At 39.7% G+C, this 24,030-nt stretch overlaps 1 protein-coding gene across 7 annotated transcripts in view; it reads left to right on the top strand.

Moving 5' to 3' along the window:
• Nucleotides 1-24,030, top strand: part of Rbp6 (RNA-binding protein 6) — a 471,739-nt gene that overhangs the window by 438,518 nt on the left and 9,191 nt on the right. For 4 of the 7 annotated variants that reach the window (XM_076113242.1, XM_076113244.1, XM_076113249.1 and 1 more), the window contains 3 exons: nt 11,475-11,559; nt 13,500-13,532; nt 14,473-14,553. In XM_076113242.1, coding sequence (XP_075969357.1) covers nt 11,475-11,559; nt 13,500-13,532; nt 14,473-14,553 — 199 coding nt within the window. Of the gene's footprint in view, nt 1-11,474; nt 11,560-13,499; nt 13,533-14,472; nt 14,554-19,198; nt 19,400-24,030 lie in introns of those variants that run through there. The other 3 variants (XM_076113243.1, XM_076113245.1, XM_076113248.1) reach the window with 2 other exon arrangements.

Genomic DNA, 24,030 nt, shown 5'->3' with positions numbered 1-24,030 from the left:
CTCACGGCATGTGTCGGCCGGAATCGCAAGGGTGATGCTCGCCCTAAGTGGAGCAAACAACGAACAAAGACATCAAACAAATGGGTAGTGTTTTAGAGTAATTACGGTTCGCTTCCGTGCGAAACGAGAGGTGTGCATGAAGCAAGCTTTTCTCTTGCGAGCCGCGTAATGTATATACGACGGAGCGGGAAACTAATCGCTTATTATTTCGTACCTTTTTTGTTGCGTGTCGGAGAAAATGATCAATGTTCTCGAACTCCGTTTTTACACAGTTTTTGTAAACAACGTACGACGTTTCAGTCACAAAGTAAAACGGAAACACTGTTTGTTTAACGCTTACTCTGTGACAGTGTACAGGGTGTTAACGTTACGATCATCGGTTATACAGTGTGTACGTGACTCGTAAACGATTCGGCCCATTAAAAATTCGCCTTAGCATATCATAAACACATCTAATAGTTATATTTACGTACGCAATAAAGAAGACAGAGGCGTCACGTCAGCGTCGACGTTTACGCTACGGGTAGCTCGCCCTCGTAAATTTAATATGTCATCTCTTATATTAAAATGGTCGTTAAGCTAATAGCTGCTCCGCCTTCCCGCACGAAGTGATAGGGTGATGCCGCGGCTCACTTTGAATAATAAAAAATATCTTTATTTCTTTGACGATTTTTGTGTTTAATGACCGAGGAGTAAATGACACAGATTTAATCGGCGCTGCTGAAATTATAATTTTGTTTCAAATTGTCAGCACTTTTAAATACCGTTGTACCGTCGGCGACGTGACTATAGTTCTGTAATACGATCAATTTCAAGAATAAAATGTGGGCTACATTAACTAAATAGGAACGTAATGACGCTTTTAATAAGACAGTGTAGTCAGAAATAATTGCGTTATAAATGATTGTGATAATTATAAATGCGAAGAGACAGGAAGGCTGGCGGTACTGCATTTTGAAACATAAATACGGACGTCCATTAAAACGCTCGCAACAAATTCCCGTCACTCCATTACGTCCTTACACATTACTCCCTTAATTGCTTCCGCTTACCATGAATTTTAACAACAAAGCACCGACGCGCCTCGAAATGGCTAAAATATAGTGTAGTTTAGATTTCACCTACTAACATCAATTTCTATTTGCCGGATTTAACCGTCCCAGGGACGCGTACACCTGTGTTTCTTTACGAGGTCACACCTGTTAAAGTCATATCGCTACACGATATATGAGGGTGTACGCATCAAGTTTGGGCTCCAGATATTTTCTACTAAATGTTCCGATATACCAAGTTTCATCATAATATTGCCTTCTGTCACGAATACCTTAAATATTTAGTTTCTCGGGTCTACACTTTCATACGAATTTAGCCTACAACATAACTGGTAAAATACTGAACCTATTTCGTTCTGAGAAGACATGTCATTTTAAGTTGAGACAGCGTTATTTATAAAATGAAAGTTCCCGTTATATTTGGCATACAATTTATTTTTTAAGTTGCTCAAGGAAATATCAGTATCTATCACGGTCGAGTTATAAGTTTTGCCCGGATCGTCCAAGTTTCGCGTATAGCGGCTTTTATGACGTAAACTACACGGGCAAACACGCGGCTCGGTTTTAGTTTTGCGGACTGCGTTACTTTTATTGAACGTTTAACTAATGGTTCCCCAAAACAACGTGACAGCATGGACTGCGATGATTCATATCCGAGTTCTCGTTTTTTGGTCGCACGCACTCGCAGCGATACAACTTTTAATATTTTCGAAGTATATTTTCGGTTGCAGTTCGCCGAACGATACTGTTGAATATAATAGCGCAAATGCACTTCCCCTGGAGCAATCTCCTCGCATAAACACTTCTGAGAAATACTCGGCTATTGCGTAAATTTTTCTTCTCGATCGTGCATGAGGCAAACAAATGGTTTCCGTTTAGGAAATAACACTAAAAGTAGGCACATTTGAAAGTGCCACTTAAATCTTGGGATCCTCAATCGCCATTTCTCTTAGCGTCTTAACAGTCCGTAGGGCTGGTAGTCGCACCCTTGTCGTTACTACCGTATTAAAGAATGGCTACACACCCATGCGTAACGGACGCCGCCGATAGATAGACAGATAAGAGGAGGGTTTTCTATTGCACACAGTCACGGGTGCCATTAATAAATACTTTCGGCGAGCACGTTCACAAAAAGGTTCGCTAACCAAAATGATACTTGTACAACAAAACGGAAAACACGTCTTAGTCCGTAGTAGTGGGCTAGTGGTGGGCGGCGGTCCCCGGTCCGCAGTAGGTCTCGTCGAACAATCAATCACGCGTTCCTCCGCAACCGTGATTACCATAAACTTCCCGTTTTAGCAGGACCCAGCGCGCTTCTTCTAAGCTTTATCGATTCGTCCGCGCCCATTTTTGCGCCTTCTATATATCAGCCATTCGGTGCGACCGTCCTTTTTCATTGAAACTTGCAATTGGCAAGTTGTGGGTCCAAGATTTGGATGGATTTTGTCTAGTCCTTTTCTAACTTTTTTATTCAGAAAGAATGAAATGATTGAAGTATAAAAAGGACCTCGTTTGAATGTTGAAACTCGAATAGGTATGTGATATCGAATTGCTATTTTCAAATGAATATATATTCAATGTCTTAAGTCCGAACAGAGGCTAGTAAGTTAATTTTATTTTTCAATATAACGCTGGTGATGTTATTTACTGAATAGAGTTAACATTTTAGAAACAGTTTTAGGCAAGGATTTTTTAGAACTAGGTACTTTTGTAGATATAATATATTCCGTAAGAAAGGTAATTTCCAAAATGATGCCGGAACTTGTAAGTATTCAGAAATTTCGCGTGCAAATTTCGATAGCGTGATTTTAGAACCTGTCATTCATCTGGGGGCACGGAAGTGCCCCCGCAAGTCGAGCAAAAAAAAAGCGGCACGGCCGTAACATCCTTTTCTCGAAGCAATTCGGGCTATTTTTGACACCCCTATAATTTCGTAGTGGATAAAACAAGAAGCCTGGATTTTCAGCAACTAATCAGTCATTGTATAAACACGGTATATTTAAAATTTCAGTCAATTTGAACCAGTAGTTTAAAAATGACAACTTGTTAAAATTTTGAATTTTGTCACTCACTGATTCACTGACTCACTGACTCACCGATCATCAAAAGTCTAAGGTACTTCTAGCAGACTTAGAAGCTTAAAATTTTGAATACAAATAGGGTTTAGTGTCTTAATCATGGGAAAAATTCAATATTTTCTAATTTCGGTCAAGTTTTCTAAATACACTAACTGCAACAATAACTTTGTAATCCCATATAAATGTATAAGATTACAAGGTTACATTTGCAGTTAATGAATTAAATTATTATTTCTGTAGAAAATAAAATAAATAGGTGTAAATATGTATCTACTATATGAGACATAACGGGAGGGGGTATAGGGTGGGTAAGGGTGTTTAGCCCATGAAACTGAACAACATTCCCATAGGAAAATATGTTGAATTATGAAAAAAATACGGCTTTCCATACAAATTGGACTTATGTTTGCTCTATTCGCTCTACAAAAAGAAGTGAGATGCCATCAAAAACATTCTGTAAAAACCTCAAGTCTCGCCGTAAAAAGTTGTGAGATCTATATAATACCAAGTCGATTAATCTATTTAGTCTCTACTTAAAGGACCTTCTGTCTTAAGTTATTACGTATGTTATCACCATGCCAATTTAAACAAAAAATTCCTTTAAAACAAATAGATCGACTTGGTCATCGCAAGAAAACACAAATTCGCCATTAACATTTCAGGAGCATTAACTTCTCGTCGTGCTGTGTAGTGTGATACATACTAATAATCAAATCATGCGATGGCCAGGTCGGTCTATTTGTTTTAAAGGTATTTTTTTTAAATTGGCATGATAATAACATACGTAATAACTTAAGACAGAAGGTCCTTTAAGTAGAGACTAAATAGATTAATCGACTTGGTATTATATAGATCTCACAACTTTTTACGGCGAGACTTGAGGTTTTTACAGAATGTTTTTGATGGCATGTCATTTATCGCACGGTAAATGTCACTGGTGTCTTTATTAGACTAAAGAAAATGTACAGTACGAGCTCTTAAATTTTCATTGGCAAAAACTGTAACAGAACAAATTTAATGTTCAATTCTCGAATACAATGTAGAGGGCGAACATATCCGGCACATGTGTCGTCCTGTCATTAATAATAGAGCGGTACTATGTACTACACTAGACACACTAGATGCACTACTTGTTAACGAGATTTTGTACCCGGTATTTCGTACTGCCGAATTAATTAAACTTACTTGTTCCTTCCACTAAGGTGTTTCGGAAAGTGTGTATTGTGTACCATCCCACGACATTATACAAACACTCTACATGGTATATCCACGAAATATTAGTTTCAATATTCATATTTTAATTATTGTGATATTGAACTATGCTACAAGTAATGTAGGAAGGTATTAACGTATTCAAACGTCGATCCCACACGGATAACAGATTAATTTTACATTAATAACACGAGTCAAATAAAAAATAATAACGCTAAATATTTTCTGAGGAAAAAATTTACAAGTTACGATCACAATCTGGCGGCAATCACTATTTGAACAACTACCTAATTTCCTATGTACGTATATAAATTTAATGGTTATAAGGCGCACAGCACGCAATTCTCAAATGACGCAACTAACTGAAGTCGAACGAAAAGACGTAAATTACGGCTCAACAGGCCTTTCCGGCCGTTAACGATTTCTACTCGAACTTAAATTCGAAGCGTGAAAGAAAATTAATTAATCACACGTGGTACCGGCGGCGAGAGCGATCGACTGAATTGTGCTCGAGCCGTCATGTCTGGGGCGCAACCTGCCTCGCTCGTAACATAGCCAACATACATAATCTTTGCAATAAGTTATTATCGTTAAAAGTTCGCAATATTCATACCGAAATTCTGTTTACAAATAGGTATTATAAGTTTCATAAGATGCAAATAATTTGCTCGAAACTGAGAATATATATTAAATTATGCACGTAAGCTTGAAACAATAAAGGTGAAGTGACAAATCTATTAATCAGTCATAATCAACACGGAACATTTCCTAATCTAACTTACTGAGTGATTAATTACCCGTTCGCTGTATCCCACTGGATGTAATTAAACGTAACAAAGAGAATGTAGGATTTTCATCGGAGCATGTGTTCTCCAGCTACGATCCGACCGCCATAAAGTATCGTAAGAAGCGTCGCGTAATAGAAACTATGCCGCTGCGTAGGGAGACAATAAAGTAGTAACTGTGTTGAGGGCGCGGGTGTCATCAATAAAGGCCATACGTTAGGGCAGGCCGGTTCATTACGGCGCTCGGCGCGTCGTCTCCACATTCCCATTACGGGGGAGTTAGGAGACGCGAGCGGCGATAAATAGCGGCCGAGAAGCCCTGCTTTATTTCTTGCACACAATTTCATTTACATTAGAGGTGCTGAACTAAGTCTCCTCCTGAGAGTCATATGAAAGTCGCGTACAGATTCATGCAAAACAAGTTACGAGCGGCGGGACCGCGTGCCGCAGACCTTAATCTAGTCGGTAGTGGTGTGACAAGGCGCCCCGAGCTCCAACCTACTTAATTACAACTAATTGCTACAGCTTATACATGTACGTGCGTCATAAACTTTCTCACGGGCTGTTATTAATTCTGAATATCACCTGAATTTGTCTTGTACGTTTTGGTTTATCTACCCTTACTTTGATGAAAAGTTTCTGATTTATGTTCGTTAGTCATTATTATCGGGTAGAGATTTTCAGTTTCTACTTGAAATATCTCGACACAGAATAAAACCGTACGCTCTCTAACAAGATCGTCGGTCGGGATGAAAAATCAAAAGCGAAATCGCATCCATATTCAGTATCTATCCATATAAAAGACATGTAGATTTTTAATTAAGAAAGCAATGTTGTTTGATGAATAAAAATAGCCACTTCACCGCGTATAACAGCATCTAATTTTGCAAATTGAAGCTGCGTGAACACACCACGACCACAAACGGCCGACATTCAACAATTACTTTAATGCAAACTGCACTCATACGCCTCTAACGTCGTTCTCTGAGCCAATACATCGTTTGCAATTTTATTTGAATTTCGTCGAGGAATTTTCCGGGGCGTTTCAATTCGTACATGGAAACACTTTTACAAGGTTTTCGTTTGGTCGTTTCTGGCTAATATACAAATTTCATTATACGTTTCAATTGGGCAAACGGCGCGGTCGCTGGCCGTTTACAATCGTTATATTCTTTTCCTCTTATGTTCGAGTGGGCTCTTAAGCGTGATACGAATTAGTTAAGCAGCGAGTGGTCGGTAATCGTGTGTTTACTTACAATTGCAAACGCTGCTAATACCACTGAGTATCAGCCAATATAGTTTGCTAGTTTTGCTTTCAATTTAATTGGTATTTTGTTTGTTCAACTATTAAATTGGATTATGTTAGAAGTTATCCCGGTTGTTTGTCGCTCTACACTGCAACGAGTGGCGGAACTATTTAAAACTTTACATAGTTCTACTTTTTAATTTGCGTAGTTTAGATTTTAAAATCTCGTCTCTTGGAACAAACGTTGTGGAAATGTATTGTGGCGTAAAAAGCAAATAAAAGTTAGTATGATATTGGTAGCAATAAAGCGATGTAAAACGTCTTGGTGGTTTCGCGTAACAAACTCGCCGTTGCCATCGACTGCAATCGATTTCCCAGAAATAGCCGAGGGCGTTTGACAGGCTTCCGCGGCGCAATGAATGTTGCACGCCGCGCGCCGCCCGTGTATGCCACCCCTTAATATTTAATGTCTAACTAACATTTCTATGACGGTGAATGTGCGGCTCTAATTTAAAATTCAACGTGAATGTGACACGGCGTATTATTTCCTATGTCTTTGGTTAGCGTGCATTATGTGCATTGGATATTTGTGTACCTAAATGTCATTCGCGACGTTCCTTGTAGTCTTTGTGAGTAGTTGTTTTAAAAAGAGAATATGTGAGTGGCTTTTTACCGAACCGGTTGAGTAATGATGACAAATAATAGTCATTATATTTGTTTATTTTCTGCGAAGGATTGTTCTCGGTATTTATAAAAAAAGAATTCTGTCTCACAACAGGTATCATGTTCAAGTTTTGTTAGATTAGAGAGTGTCTAAAAGACATTTTTTACGTTACATCATTTGAAGATATTTCCATCGGTTTCGTTATAAGCGTGTGCAATACGGTGATGGTTAAGGCGGCAGGCGGTCGGGGCGAGGGCGAGGCGACGCTTGCAGGTAACGTTACCGCTTATCGACGGCGACGCGACGACTCGATCGCTTATATCTGATTTGAATTTCGCGCATTACGGCCCATCAAGGCGCGGCCCTCTCCGCCTCTTCACCCTCTCAGTAAACACTCCAACACTTTAAGTAACCGTGCCGAAATTCAACGGAAAACGTCGACTCGCGCTTATCTTATTTCTTCGAACAACAGTTACGTAAATATGGAAAGAGCTCCCGGGGCGCGGCAGAGTATTTCATTATCCGTGACCTGTTGAGCTCAAGATTTGTGACTCATCTCCTTTACGTAACGTCGTACGTTCGCTCTAGGATTTTTCTTTGGAGCTATCTAGTTTTCTTGAATATTTAAATACAAGGTATTCTCAGAGTGATTTTTAATAGTGCTGCAGTATACTCTTACTTAAATGTGAACATTGAATGTTTGAAATTCTCTAAATAGCAATTTATTTAGAAGGAGAATGTAACATATATTTAAGTTGGTACACGTAAAAGTGCTTTTACAGTTTTATCTTGGTAAATATGTAATTCTGGAGCTCTTACCTAGCCTCCGGTTCCCACGCTCCGGCTTCCGCTCAGCGGCAATCAGGGCCAGGCTTGCGACGCTCTGTCAATACGAAGGCGAGAGGTTTCCCTGATAAACTTATCTAGCGAGCACGCCCCCGCCCCTCGACCCTACCCCCTGTCGTCTCCGTTTATCTCTCACGTATGTACGTACGCTACGCCCGCACCACATTACTCTCCAGCAAAGTTGCTTGCTTAGTACCTTCTTGACTTTTTATATTTCCTATTTTAAGTTACTAATGTTACAAATAAAAAATCTTGTATAGCTGATGCATATTACCATAAGCAGAAATCATATGCCGTGATCCGTCTTCCAAATACAACCTTATCACAAGTTATCGCATCATCTCCGAAGAATTAACCAGCATCGGTTATTTTCTTATCAATAACATGTATTTTATCAAAACTCGTTATTAAACTCTCTCATATCACAAAAAAAGGACTCGTATAGAAAAAACTAGCATATTTAATGCTACATAAACATTTTATTTGGCGAACTGTCTATAAATACTCTTCGGCACCTAATCGGAGAAAATATCAATTTGAAAAACTAATTCTATTTTAAAATTCTCATTTAACGTAACACATATGCAGGTAAGTCGCAGCAATAAGTAGTTGAAAGAGCTCTCTTTATTTTGTAGTTTCTTGAGCGGTAGTCGGGCTCGGCGCGGTCGGAATGTGAAATAACGTCCAAGTACAAGTTGTGTGCAGAGGCACAGCCGCTACGGTGCGTAGCACACCGCACTCACCGCAACCTCCATCTATTTTATTCCGTAGATATCGCTGTATCGTTTTACAACGCCATCGCTTAATCTAACCGTCTTTGTTCCAAGGGTCCCCCGTAGGTCCGGGTCGGTAATAACTCATCGGTACCCGCAATATTACACACCGCAATACCTATACAAATGGATAAAATGTTAATTCCGTCTTTTATCTCTCAAAATATAGCGACATTTTACTTATGGAATTTCAATTTATATTCAACACTTTTATACTCGATTTGTGTTTTAAGTTAAAATCTAAACATTGAGAAACATGCTATTATTTTCACAACAATGAAGAGAAAAATTAGGTCGATTGTTATAAACTTTATAATTTATTAATGTACAAACACTCCGTACCTTTCGATTAAATACAAAATCAATGTTCTTAAAAGGTAGGCATGATTCTTCTCCGTCGAATTTATTGACATTACTGTTTTACCTTAAAAGGTTTTCACTCAAAATCAATCGAGCGAAAATTTAATGACTGCTTTCAGATTCGTATTAATTCACGTTTACGTGCGAATGTTCAGCCGAAGTGGTGGAGCATAAAACGCTGTGTTTTCTCGCGAAACAATTAAATTCCTCATACATCGATGGGATTAGAAGCAGGTTTCCGCGAGGTGGCTTGAGTCGGGCGGCATTAAGCCAGGGCGCACTGGAGCACATCTTAAGTCCGCTCGGTTAAACCGAGATCTTCGCGTCGGTGTCGAATACTACTCGATCTGAGTCGGATCGATATATCGGCGGGAGGGAGTGCCTACCTAGCGGGGGCTAAATACAATTTACCTTTGTTATTTTTCGTGTCATTAAACTGCGTCGCGATCTCGAACGCTTGATCGGGATTGCGAACTCCGATGCGAATTGTTTGTGAGCTTTTGTTTCCCACTCCGCTCGCCAGCGACGCGACATCAATTAACGTCGGATCCCCTCGCTGAATTTTCTTCATGGCTGTTCGTATTATTGTAGATAGATTTAAAATGGAATCATTTTCCGCTGCTGATTACACAGAACAGATTGTGTTTTCGTGTTTCGTCTCGGCTTCTCGATTCAATTAGATAGACCGTGTTACACCGAGGTGCATGTGACAGTATAACAAACGATGTTTCCTATCTCAGTTTTAAGTTAGGCTGGCATTTATCTGGCATGTCCCCTTGGTTGCGTGTTGCCGAACAAATGGGGGGTGGCCACGGCGCTGGCGGCCGCTGGCGTAGGCGCCTGTTCATTTGTAAAGCTTTATCGCTCCTGACAAATGGCGACACTCACTATTTTTATGTCGCGGACGATCGAAGAATACTGTTCATGTTACACGACGATTTAGCACCAGTTTGCTAACACCATTTTCTCTAGCTTTTGAAAATTGTGTTACTACATAGAACATCGTTAAAAGGTTTCCTACGTACTCGTTTTAGTATTACATCCCAACTTTTTTTTACATCGTATGTCTGAGAACGTGCTTTATTACGTGGTTTCGTAATCTCAGTTCCCAACTTTAATATTACGTGTTGATTATTCAGCCTTATCTAGGCATAAAACTTGGTGGAAAGACACTCAGCGCTGTAAAGCCTCGCTCACTCACTTCCCCGCGTTAATGCAAAGGCACGTAGTTCCATGTCGACGCAGAAAGTTGTGCAAAGTGCACAAAGTGCGCGAACGCCGTGGCAAAGCCTTCATTTGTCGGCTTGTGACGGCCGCGTGACAAATGTGGACGCGAGTTTATGTACCCCGCCCGCACACCGAACGGGGACACGTCGCGATTATGCACCACTATGAAAAATGTAACTGGAAACTCTGGCGAGACACTTTAAATGTTCCGATCTGTTCTTACCTCATCATTTTTTAAATTGTCTCTGAAAAATGAACAACTCCGAAGCCATTCATTCAGTCGACTTTAATTTAAGCCTATATACTTTTCTGTAATGTTGGCGCTCTGTAGCGAAATTCTATTGCTAGAGGTTTAGGTTAGCGTAGATTGGGTAATTTATACTTGCCTCCAGACCTCCCCTCAGGGTCGGAGAGGGGAAGATACAAGCATTGAAGAGAGCCATACTGTTCGTTAAAATTACTTAATGGATCGATTAAACGTAGGGTTTAATTATGAGGTACATTAATTTACTTTGGTTTTCGTAGTCCCCGGCAGAGCGTCGGGATTGAGTTGATGCTTTATTTATTTATTGCCACGCTTAATACTGGCCGTTATTTTTCATCGCTTAATCCGGTTGTCTATCGGAAAAAAAATATTTTTTAATTTTCGGCATCAACAGGTTTCGTCTCAGGTTTCATAACCAAACAAGTTGTAAGATGCGACATAATGATAGCGAATAATTACATCGGAGCTCGTAAAATTTGTCGTGCTGTATAATAAGTATTCAATGATAAGCTCCTTGACTTGGTAAAGCAAATTAAAATTCAATTTGTTACTCGAACCGTGAAGCATAACGGATTGTCGACCGATTTCGTCGCCCCCTTTCTTCCATAATTTTGCGAGTCACTCGATCTTGAAGATATTTGCTTCGTTCTGCTGACTTCAGTAATACCTAAGAATAGAAACAAGGAATTAAATAGAATATAATAGAGATACCTGTTTGTAATAGAAACCGATTGGCTTCCTTATATTTATATAATTTATTCAGAGTAAACTATAATTTATTTATGCCATTGATAAATATGTAATCCAAAACGTGACAGATAATATTAAAAATCTTACACTTAATACTACAAAAACCTGGGTGCCGTGATTTAAATTGTATTTTGTAACATTAGGTAAATATATAGTTTTAGAACTAAAGACTGAGACTTAAAACATGTGTTTAAGTTGTTATTTTTATTGTTACAGGTGGAATGCAAAAAAGCACAACCGAAAGAAGTAATGCTCCCAGCAAACTTGGCGAAGACGAGAGCCGCCGGACGCGGCGCGTACGGTGAGTTGCTAGGTAGCGGCGTGGGCACCGGCGCCGGCGTCCGGTACGCGCCCTATCCCGTCCACGCGCCGGCGCAGCTGCTGGTGGGCGCGAGCGCGGGCGCGGGCGCCACTCCCGCTGCGCACGCGGCCGCCTACCGCCGCGCTCTAGCCGCGCTCCGACCCACTCCGCGCCCCCCGCGCCCTGCGCTCGCGCCCCTCGCTATTCCTCCTCTCACGTACTCCGTGTCCGAGCTGCTCGGCGCACACGCGCTCGACATCCCGACCCTGTACTCGCCCCTGACTCACACCACACTACCGACGCCTCTGCCCCTCTGATCCGCGATCCTCTTTCAGCAACATCCACACCACCCCTTCTAACCCCGCTGGGTCTTTTCATTTGATCGAACCTCTCAGATATAATTCATTGCATTCCTCGCTACGCAGTGTCGGCTGTCCTGTCCATTCCTAGCTCTTTCTTACATTCCTGTTCTCTTTTCTCCTACCAAGCCAAAGTGACAATTTTAATGTACTTTAAGGAAACTGATAATATCCAAAGTGTCTTATTTTTAGTAATTGCCATTAGAGAATCAGTTAGTTAGCAAGATTTTCGAAATGTGTACCAAAATAAATTAGAAGAGCTATAGAATCAGTTCTTATACAATAATTTATATAAATATTCATACATTTTGAGGAATAGTAGAAACAGAAACTGGAACAATTTTACGTAGGGTTGATAGAAAGCAATATTTTTCTACCAGGTAGTAGGTGCTTAATTCAATTTGATTTACAATACATACTTACGTATAGTTAGATAATATAGTATTGAGCCTGGTATTTTCCTGATTTCTGAGTAGCTTTTTACTATGAATTAATTATGAAACGTGGACCACGAGGTCCCGGTGACTCTTGCCAGTTTTGCTACACATCCATCCATGAAGTAACTAACCTTAGCACAGAGCATAGATAATATGTCATGAATTGCGGACGATTGATGATGTTGTTTGAGATATTTTCATAAGTGATATATTGAATTCTTTAGCTGTTTACCATGAATAGCTTTACACCTTGATGTCGGCTTTTCAAAAATGTTATCAGTGGAAGAAAAGAGGTACCTGTTGTCTGTGGATGTTATTTATTCAGTTTTTATGGAGATCATTAGACATTTAATTTATTTCTGTTGATTTATTTATGATTGTTTTGTAAAGAAATTTAAAATTAGGTACGTTCAAATTTCCAGTAAATTATTGTGTGTCCATAGCTATTATGATAAACTTAGGCATATATATTTAATTTGAATCCTTACTCTTTACATATTTATTTATATTATTGTGCAATGCCAAATACGACTAAACATATGTTCACTATTAGTTTATATTTTAGTTGTATCTTCCGATTCTTCATGATTAACTGTTACCGTTGGTTTAACAGTAAGGTCTATCTTAATTCACCCATTGTATTATGGAACTTAGCTCTCGTAAACTAATAGTATTAATTGTACTTATTAACTTATTAAGTAGGTAATTTTGGTAGCATTTAGATTAATAAATATCATTTCTAAAATATTTAAAAATGTCTGTTTGTTTAACATGTTTAGTTTTAGACTAACAATGTGTAGAATAGATTAACATTGTCTACTGAAGGAATCATCGCGTGCGATGATATAGACTACTAACATACCCCATTATTTGGAGCCACTTTAGAAAATGTTTGAAAGTAGACAGCCACTTAGAAATGTTGAATGCTCTTTATATAAATATAAATTAGATATAGACATTATATTCACCATATACTCAGTATTATGTAAGTCAAAATTCTTCGCCAAGCAAAATAGTGTCTCAAGGCACAATAATGAATATACTATCACTCTAGATAATAATTATAATATGACAAATACACACACATATATAAATGTAAGGTGTAAGGATCGATCGATTTATGTAAATGTTTTTACATTTCTAGATTTCATGTGGTCATTGGGGGCGCTTCCTGACGGTAAGTTGATTCACATTATATTTTCAAAAGTCACTTCATAATATCTGCTATACCCTGCATCTGTCAGACCATTTCTCACTCTATGAAGCGTACCTACCTATCTATATATTCTATATATATAGCTTGTATAATAACGTTCGTAAGCGGACTATTGAAGTGCTAATCGGGGGTACATGCCAAAACGGATTATGGCAATAATTAATTAACTCAGTAATTCAGTTAAAGTGTTGGTTGTCGGTGTAGATTGAATCAATGGGTAGCGTCGCGGCGCGCTCTCCGCTCCGTCCATCTGCCGAGTGATGGATCGCGTCGCCTGACAGATACACTATTTTGATTGGCAATAATATGATAAACGATCCGGTATAGTAATCATATCAGCCGACGTGGACGCTCCGGCCATCATTCATTTTACATTTAACAGACTTCATTTTGTTAACGAAACATATAGTACGTCAGGCGGACATGCGCCGACTCCGCGTCCCTAGTACTATTTGTTTCACATTAGTAATAATGACATGTTTTGATATAGAGTAGAGTTGTGTTTGTTCATATTACAGTAAGTTTGTTAATGAAACACACTAGATATCTGTTACGGCGGCATAAAGCCGTCGTTAGTCCACTTATATTGTGTTACATTAAACGATGTTTACAAAATATCATCCGCTGGACATTGTCCAAAGCAATGTCGTACCGAGCGTGTGCGATATACTTGCCTACCTTTTATGTGACGGCTCTATTTTAGAATTGGGCCACCGGGACACGTGTTACATACCAAATGTTTATATCGGCCAATGAATCACTATCAGCGACGCAGTATTTAAAAAGCAACGTTTGAAACGACATAACGCCGAAAGCATGCGATTCGACGATTAACCTCCGCTTGTCAGTCCGCTGGTCACAGTGGCGATGTAATAATAACGTGTGATTGTTTGTTGTGCAGGGTTCCCCGCAGCGTATGCCGCCTACGCGGCAGGACGTAGCTATTCGGGCTATCCTAGCTTCGGGCTGCCATACCCAGCAGGTAATCCCCTGGCGAGCTTGCACCACCAACTGTCCGGCAATCACTACCACCACCTGGCGACACTGCTGCCATACCACCCGCTAGAGCTCAGCGGGGTTTACAATGTACACGCCATGCATCTGTGAACTCGCGCCCCGACAATGCATTCCACTAACCGCTAACGTCTCTCTCGCAGTCGGCACCGATCCGCTTACAACTGACATGCTGCTCATTTACAAACTTAACTACGCATACGCTAATTTTCGTAATCTGCTGTGGTGACTATGTCCTAACTTCCCATTTCAACTAACTCGCTGAGGCAAAAGTTCGTGTGAACTCTCACTAACAACTTTACTAACAAGTTAACACCCCTAACAATGACTGAACCATCTAGATAAATCTGCCACGCCGTCAATTACAAAACGTCCATGTTTTGAGAAACGCTATTTATTGTTTATCTCCAGAATTTTGTCGAGACAATCCGGCCAATTGCGAGCGCCTCGCTCCATGTTTACAGACGATTCGCCCTAACGATTCTCAAATGCTACGCGTCGGGCAAACAAACTCTAGCGCAAATACCACGTTCGCGTTCGCTCCAGCCGGCACCGGGAGGGGGAGGTCGCGCCCTGTCGCCCCCGCGCCCCGCTACTAGTATCGCACCATCGCCCGCTCCTCATTAACAGCGAAAGCTTTTAAAAGAGATTTAAACAGATTCAAACAAAAGTACTGAAAAAGTGACGTCCTTTTTGTGGTGACTTCTATGTAAATCTCGGGACGGACGAAAAAGAATTCCCACTAATTAAAAGTAGTCCACCGGCTTCCAGTCGATCCCGTCGAATGAGACCAGAATGTTAATTTTTATGCGGTTCTTATTGTTCTTTGGAGATTAGTTCGTCTCGCACTCCGGGGAGAAATAACACTAGACGATAGAGTAGGCCGAGCGGCGGCGGGGCGCGGGCGCGGGCAGCCCTAGGTGAGCCACGGAGCGCAGCTGCTCAAATACTCTTCTCGTTATTTGTCCACACTCCGTGTTTGAGCTGCCTCGGCTCTACCATAATTACGCCACTAAGCTTTGGCTTCCCACTTTTTTCCCGGCGGCCGGGGCGCACGCCGCGAGAATTTTTCGGTTGGACGCAAACAGACTCTTAAAACGCGAACACTATTTCAAATTCTAATTGACCATAGTAGTAGTCTTGTGTATACCATGACAAATAGAAATTGAGTTAATATGTTAATAAATTTGTGATCCATAATTAGAGTCCAAAACACGCGAGTGTCTCCCAGAGTGTCTCTTTGTCGTTAAAAAAACAATTGAGGGCGGCCGATGAATTGTAAATATAATTGGACAAACGAAGCACCCAATAATTACTTTCAAATAAACCGCTCAAATTAATGATGTACTCGAATTCGAACACTCAACGTCTAAACAATTCACGTGCCGAGTGGAGAAAGTTACAAAGTATATTTACCTCTTAAAACGGAATTTTATTTAGGAATGTTTCATAATTTATATGTAAAGCTTGTGTGGGAATATGGTCGACACAAAATCAGTTCACAGTGCATGTGGCGAGCAATGTGTTGTGGACGTGCGTGCAGTGTGCGCCGGCGCGGCGGCCCTCACACAATTAATGTCCGCCCATTTCGCCCATTAGCATTCCTCAGCCGACGCCGCCACTGGCTTATTGGTAACGTCATCTACATCACCAATATTTAGTCGACCATAAATTATCAAACCGCAGATACCCGGTCAGGAGTCGGTTAATTAAATTTCACGATTTGAATGTTAATATGAGTTCGACGCGCAGGCAAGGCTCGCCCTCAATATAATTTTATTATGAAGTAAAACGCGGTTACGTCCTTTGATGCAGCAGATGCTATGACAAAGTGGCGCGCCGCTGCGATCCACAACTTCGTCGCGCTCCTTTAATATGAACTAGTCGTTTCCTCCAACTTGTAAACGACTGCACGTACGACTCCGACGAAGACAGTTTTCGAACGTATAAACAACTTTGTTAGTCTCTAATGGGACGGAATTAATGTCAAATAATTTGTAGTGCTGTTCTTGTGCGACGACGAATGCGAGCACTTTTATTTCAAAGATATTTGTTTACAAAATTCAGAAGACAGCCTCGTTAACCACACGTCCCGACGAAATATGAAGTCGCTTGGGCATAGTTTACACATAGTTCCGCTTTGCTGACAAACAACATCAGAAAAATATTCATGTCATAGGATAGACTCCGTTGGTCGAGAAACGCTCGAGAAAAAGGTGTTAATCTTTGTTCTAAACTCAATTACAAAATCGCGATGAACAGGATAATCAAAGCATTTAAACCTTACAAGCTAAAACAGCCGAAATCATAATCTAATTTGCATATTTATTGAATATCGTAGTCCGGACTAAATTATAGTACTATGGATGATAGACGTGTAATTTTAGACTCGTTTAGAGATTTTATCTTCTTCCTCTCTATTATCTTAGGTGTAAACAATCATAGCGGCAAATAGATGTAGTCTAGAACTTTTTAGCGTCAGTTATCATATATCGATATCCTCTACATAGCATGCTGTAGTGTGTAGCGTTTGGATTTACATAGGACATAGGTAAAGACTGAACACAACATCTCATACAATACAGTAACAACGGTTATCAACCACAGTGCCAGAACGTTAATTGTTTATCTTATCTTCAATGCTTAGGTAAATAAATCGTTTTATTTCGATTTAATTTTGAAATCAATTCAGATATAGATCTGAATGTGACACCAAACGGATAGCCGTTTGGTGTCACACGAAGGCAAAACACTAAACCAAATATACCATCATACCGTATCGTATTATAGGGACAATTTATAGTGAATTGTAAACAAAACCGAATATCATAGTAGGGCCGGTCTGCTCCCTGTGCATGCATATGAAATGAGTCGGAACTCGGCTGTATAACAATAAAATTAATATGAAGTAATTTATCCTCGTCTATGTTTACATGTATGAGACAATAAATTCAAGTCGAGCTCACCAATAGCTGGTAATAACAACTATACATAATTAAATAAACTTTTACGTGTGACAACGAGATTGACGCATTTTGTTCAGTGTATACTTAATAGCTACGATCATTTATTCATGGCCGCTCCACTGAATAATATTGTATTTATTCAATTTTTCTTTTTGAAAAACAATGAATAATTGAATACTGTGTTAGGTGATGCTCGTGTGCGTCTGGAGTTGTGTTCAGTCTACATAATAGTATCTTTATTAAATCTAAGAGTAAACTTAATCAATATAGATAGATAAGAAACGTAGAACAGTTAATTTCGAAAATTACTAAGTTTAGAGGATGAATACTAACCGACATTTAGAATTTCATTTGCATAGCTTATCACAAGGTTTAGCATTAGTTTAGACTCGTACGTTATGATTTACTCATTATAATAATAAAATAAACAATACATCGAGCTTGAAAAGTGTTATTTTAATACTTTATTGAATATTCGCTATAATTATATTGTAATATATGTATGTATTTGATTTTAATTTTAAAGTAATTTCTCTATTATATTTTAAATATTTACACTGCTTAAATGATAATGTTATTGATACTGATATTTATTGTTGTTGTTGTATAATATTTTTGGATGCATCTATTTTACGCTACCTTCTTCGTGTTATCGTTATTATAAAGCGGTTCAGTGTATTTGAATAAAGGTGCAATCCCTATAGTGGAATCCGCGTCTCCAAGCGATCGATCTAAGTAATCATCGAACTTTTATAGCAATAAAATATTGCTTTATCATTACACCTCGCAATAATTATTTGTCAAAATTAAGGTATTTTATCGAAATTATTACGTAACAATAAGTTAACATTCGATCATTAAATCGCTACGTGTGCGACCGTCCTTATCGCCATCCTCTAAACTAGTCATACATAATGTAAGCTTGAAATATGTATTATAATATCGCGTCGTGTAAGTTTACCCTTAAAGTGTGTCCACCGCCAATGTTTGCTATTATTTCTTTGAATAATCGCACATCTCGTTTCTATATTCTTCGTCGAATAGGTTAACATTAAGATACGGTAACGGTAGTCGTTAGTGTTCGGGCATTAAAATTGACTTTTCCCCTTTACGTGATCCATTGCGTGTTTACATATACTAATATCGAATGTAATATTCAGTGAATAACACCATGTAGTTGATACCGTTGTGGATGATGGAATCGATACGAACACACGACACGTAACGAGTTCAGGGCGGGTGGCCCGTGCACCTCGCTGTGCGTGCAGACAGCACGCTTCTGCCCAACAACATTAATAAAGTCAGTCCATCATTTCGTGCGTGCAAACAATTTTAAATAGCCCGAAAACAGTAAACAGGAAACTATCAATTCCAAGTTTCCCCATAAAGATTCGATGAGTGGAGCTCCGGGCGATGTTCCTCCTCCTTTACTCCTCGCCGTAATGATATTTTTTATATCTTTTGTTTTCCCCTTCATGTTAATTTTTGAATTAGACTATGAGTTCTTATCAGGGTTCCGCGTAGTGTTTTTTCCTTATAAATTCAGTGTTACATGTGGAGTGTTTGTTTATTTAAGCGCGGTTCTGTTGGCGGAACCCTCGGTAGCTCCGTAGCCGGCTTTGTAGCTTTTTTATTTTGTTGCCGCAGGTGTAGTGGGAGTTATACCACCGGAAAGTCGTCTGTTGGTCGGTGCGGAGTACGTAAACCCGGCCGTGCTCGGGCAGAGCTCGTGAGCGACGCGACAACACGCGACAACACGCCCACCACCACGCTTTACCACTCTCTTACCCGGAACACCCGTTAACGGCTCCCGGAATTTCTTACGAACATAAATAAATCTTTTCTCAAGCGAATAGCTCTTTGGTATTACGCCCTCCGCTTTCCCTCTCGAATCTCAAACAAAACAAGGAATGCAATGTCGCAATAATTTTATGTTTTCTGTAAGCAAGGCCCGATTTCGCAGATGCGTGTCACAATCGCCCGACTAGGTTTGCCCATATAGCACGATACGATACTCAGATGTAAACAGTTTTAATATATAAACATTATCACTGAGTTGCGGTATCCCTCAGGAAGTAATTCCAATGTCTTAAAATTAATACGTAACATTATAATATTATTATAGTTAGGTGTCGTTCATAATGCACAAATATCTTCATGATTGTATTTGTAACCCATGTGTCAAATTCTTTATAATAATTAAGTCTATTTTATAATCATAAGTTAATAGTAATGTTCTTATCGCTGTTCTGACATATCGTCTTATATCATTATTCGTAAGTTTATGATATTGTGAAGCCGCTATATTTTAAAATAAAGGAAATTGCCGTTGTATAAGCAAAACGTTTTATCGTTTATTGTCCAATTGATCGTTTATAAATCGAGGTCGATCAGTGCCTCACTTATTTACCATTCGTTCGCATATCGATTGCGACGAAAATAAACTGGAAGAGATAGTGTGTTACCGTGGAGTTGGCTAGCGTGCGGTGAACTCTGATTATTCCTTACGGCGCGGCGAGTGAACTTTGCCTCAACGTCGCTTTACAAGCGTATTTTAACGTTGGCATTTCGTTTTTCTGACTCATCCAATGCGGCACACGCAGCGTGGTGCCCGCGCCGGGGGCCTGCCCAGCAAGCCGGTAAGCGAGCGCACAGCGCCAGGCATCGCCGCGAGGTGGTGCTCTGGCCGAGCCGGCACGCGCGACCGCGGCCCGCCCGCCGCATCGCCAACATTCCGCACATTCAACACGCTCGCCCTCAGAATGCAACCCGCGAACCAGACACACCCACACAACTATTTTGCATAGTTCGATACTCACTTGCACTCTTATCCGAACGACCGGCGAATATTTTAAATCTCTGATCGATTCGCGTTTAGACTCACCGTTTCAATAAACGATCTCGGGTTTAATTTGCAGCTCGTTCGGGATGCAAAGACCAAAACAAAAGCAAGGAAACGACATTACGACAAATTAGCGCCTTGAAACGAAATTACTTGAAGGGTCACACAGCCGTCGGTTCGAATCCAAATAATTAGTTGGCGAAGCGGCGAGTGGCCGCGCGTCGTGAACAGTGCCAACTCCATTTGTAATTTAAGATATTTGACCGTTAATTGTGTTAGTAACTGTTACGTTTAGTGCTTGTTGCTTAGGTCGGAGTGAGTGCGACCTCGTTCCGCACTAACCTTACAGCACTTCTTAGAGACTCATGTAAATATAGTTGATAGTGTACCTTCATAGCGCTCAGCGGCCTCACGCTGATTTAGCATTACGAGTGCTGTGTTTGGATGGGTCAGAAATTTTTATTTATTTACTTTAGTTAGACTTTGTTTTATGGATGCCCATAGATTTTTACTATAAATTTGCGCTAGTCTAGCGAACTCCATCGTCCATAAATTTTTATTGTAGAATTTCACCGAATTGGAGTGTGTCCGTGAGTCCATAATGGGCACTATTAGCATACTAATCTCTTCTAGTTAGTGTCGTATTGAGCGCACAAATCCTGCGCAATGTGTCCGGTGTACGCATAGTAAGTCCTTTCTCCCCTGCATGGAGGACGCTGCGCGTTAGCTCCCCGACCGCTCTAATAGCCCATAGTCCGTGTCGCATTCACCGACGAGCCGATACACACTCTAAACTGCTCCGAATGGGGATAAGGGATTTACATACACACAAGTTGTGTAAATACCTACCTACTACGCACCACGAGTGCGAACAGACGAGTTTGTGATGACCGAGAGAACAGCAGTTGCGCGGAACGAGTGTGACATCCTCTGCATCTCTAGGGCGAGTAACTTTGATACTTTCAACATTACAGTTTGGTCACTATCGTTGAGACATTAGAATAGTGTAATAATGTGTGTAAAATTTGGAAGAGTTTCATATAAACTGAAGTGTGGTAGACATTTCATAGTGTTTTCAGCGCTGAGAAGTACATTAGAACAATTAATGTAGACGAAACGTTGTATAGAATTTAGTTTAGAATAAGAATTAGACAAAATAAAAGCAAATCCGTGTAGAATGTTCTGGCAGTCTAACAAAATTAAAAATTCCCGATAGCCTAGTCTAGATACTTTAAGTTATTACGGGCGATTTTTATTACTTAATGTATTTTAGAGGAGCTTCAAATTAGTGTCGACTTTCAAGGTTTCTGTGAAAACAATAACATCTTTAAAGCTGGAAAAACTAAATTGCTTTTTTCTTTGTAAAAAAGGTAGCTATGTAAGCGACTAGAATAGTAATTGGTGGTAAAACAAAATAATGTGATTGGTGGTGCAAACTTTCTATAGATGTATTTTACTGTTGTTTAGTTTTAAGAGTTTATATTTAGAATAGTATTATTGTAATTTTGATATTTTTGCCTTAGGCAGACAGTTCGTAACGTATAGTTTTCAATTGAAGTGTTAATAATTTCTAAGAAAAAAGAATCAGCTAGAAAATAGTCAAGAAGATTTTATAATAGAATAGTCAAAAACATTGTAATTATTTAAGCTGTAGATGATTTAGTAGTTGTAAGCGGAATTAATCCGCCAGTAGGTAAATTATAATTTGACTACATGGGTAGTAATTTTTTAATTGAAGGTTTTTAGTAATTTGTAGACAAATAATTTGAACTTTATCTAATTAATTACTGTGTGTTTTATGAAGATTCAAGTTTCTGAGATTTCTTTTCGCTTCTTTAATGTCGCTTTACGTGTTTTCTCTGACTAATTCCATTCTATGACTGAACCTCGGAAATACCTAATGAAACCATGACTGAGTAAAAGTAAACACCTTATCGAACGAGTCAAGGAACCGCTGTAAAAGGTAGACTCGAAGACTCCCGAGATTTAGAGAAAGGACACGCGGTTCCTTCTTTGAATAACAAATGGGAACGCGCGTCGGCGCGTGCGTGCCCGCGGTACCGTCGGTGCCGGTGGTGCCGGCCGACAACAACCAGCATAGAAATTCGATTAATTTGCAATTGAGATAAGTCCCAGCAGCTAAACGATCGAAAACCCGCAAAAGCGTATCATCTTCTCGGTGAGTTATTGATGGCACCTATTAAATATACGTTTCGGGTGCCGCGAGACGTGTGCGCGAGGCGAGATCTCCGGTAAACGCTCAAATAAAACATTTCAATCGTGCCAAGTGGGAAATGAAGTATTGCGATCTTGTAGGTGAAGGATGCGAACATCCCATTTTTAGTTGCCGCGGTATTTTTGAAACATTTCCTTATTTTGGCCAGGCTGACTGATAAATAAATTTCACCATCACTAGTAAGAGACGTAATATTTTTATGCAATTATACAAATAGGAAAATATTTAAGAACACTCCTCTAACAAATCAATATACTTCGATAAATATTGAACATCATTCTTCCTCGTTACGCAGACGTGAAACATGGGAAAGCTTTAAGTATCTACACAAAAGAATATTGATTCTAACTTTTCCATCTCTTTGTTATTACTTTCATAAGTAAAGCTAATAAAATACTTACCTACTCATACCTTAAAATTCGGAAAGCTGATTTTCGTTGGCGGGACATTGTACGTAGCACATAAAAAGTCCCGCGTAATGTAGTGGATTCAAGGGCTGGCGTTACGTCGCTACTACGCTCCGTGAATATTTCGTTCGACCGTCATCCTACTTCTGAAGAAGAATTATTAAGTTTGCCCGAACTTCGCAATTATGAAAGTTCGAATAGCTCTCGCAAGACGGCCTCTGAATTTATAGATGAATGTGTGCTCCCCCGCGCTCGACAAGGTGAGACACACTCAACTCGCAACTTATTCTTGTCTACGTAAAAGATAATATAGATGAGCCACTTTCGGGAAAAGATATTAACAAGAAAAAGTAGTACAGAATTAGGTGAACTGGAGGAAAGTGTACACGATTCGGAATACCAAGCTTGATAGCCGAAAGTTTGTAAGAGAATTCCCTAATTACACGTGCATTAACTTTTTGAACTTTAAACTTTGTTGTTCGTCCGCCGTCTTCGCTTCTGCCTCCTCGGTTACGTTCAAAGCGTCAAAGAAACTTTAACTATTACACGCACAAATTACACGGAGAACATGCGTTAACATGTCTGTAGAAACTATCTATTAGCTTGAAGCAACGTCCGACACAGATATGACCGCTGAAGATAACTCGCCTCACGCCGTGCGCATGTAAACTGAATTGTTTAAGTCGTAAATTATTTGAGGTCAGGAACATGCTTCGCACCCAACTTAGTTGTGTTTAGAGCCTGTTTGTGACTTTGTTTGTTGTGAACCGACCCGTGAAGTATGATTGAAGCAATAAACAACGTTTTATTACAATAAAACCTCCGCGTATTTGAAGGTTAACTGAACTGCATTATCCTATATTATATATCCTAATTTCTTATTAATTATTCTGAGTTTAGGATGACTAGCCTAGAACCGTTATATCTAATTGTTGACATCAGCACTGAGTGAACACTTTTTAAGTTTTCGAACCCTAAAAAATTCCCGCATCTG

This window comes from Anticarsia gemmatalis, chromosome 4, assembly GCF_050436995.1.
Source record: "Anticarsia gemmatalis isolate Benzon Research Colony breed Stoneville strain chromosome 4, ilAntGemm2 primary, whole genome shotgun sequence".
In the NCBI taxonomy this organism is placed as follows: domain Eukaryota; kingdom Metazoa; phylum Arthropoda; class Insecta; order Lepidoptera; family Erebidae; genus Anticarsia; species Anticarsia gemmatalis.
Note: the sequence above shows the minus strand (reverse complement) of the source record. Positions and strands in the feature narration are given on the sequence as shown.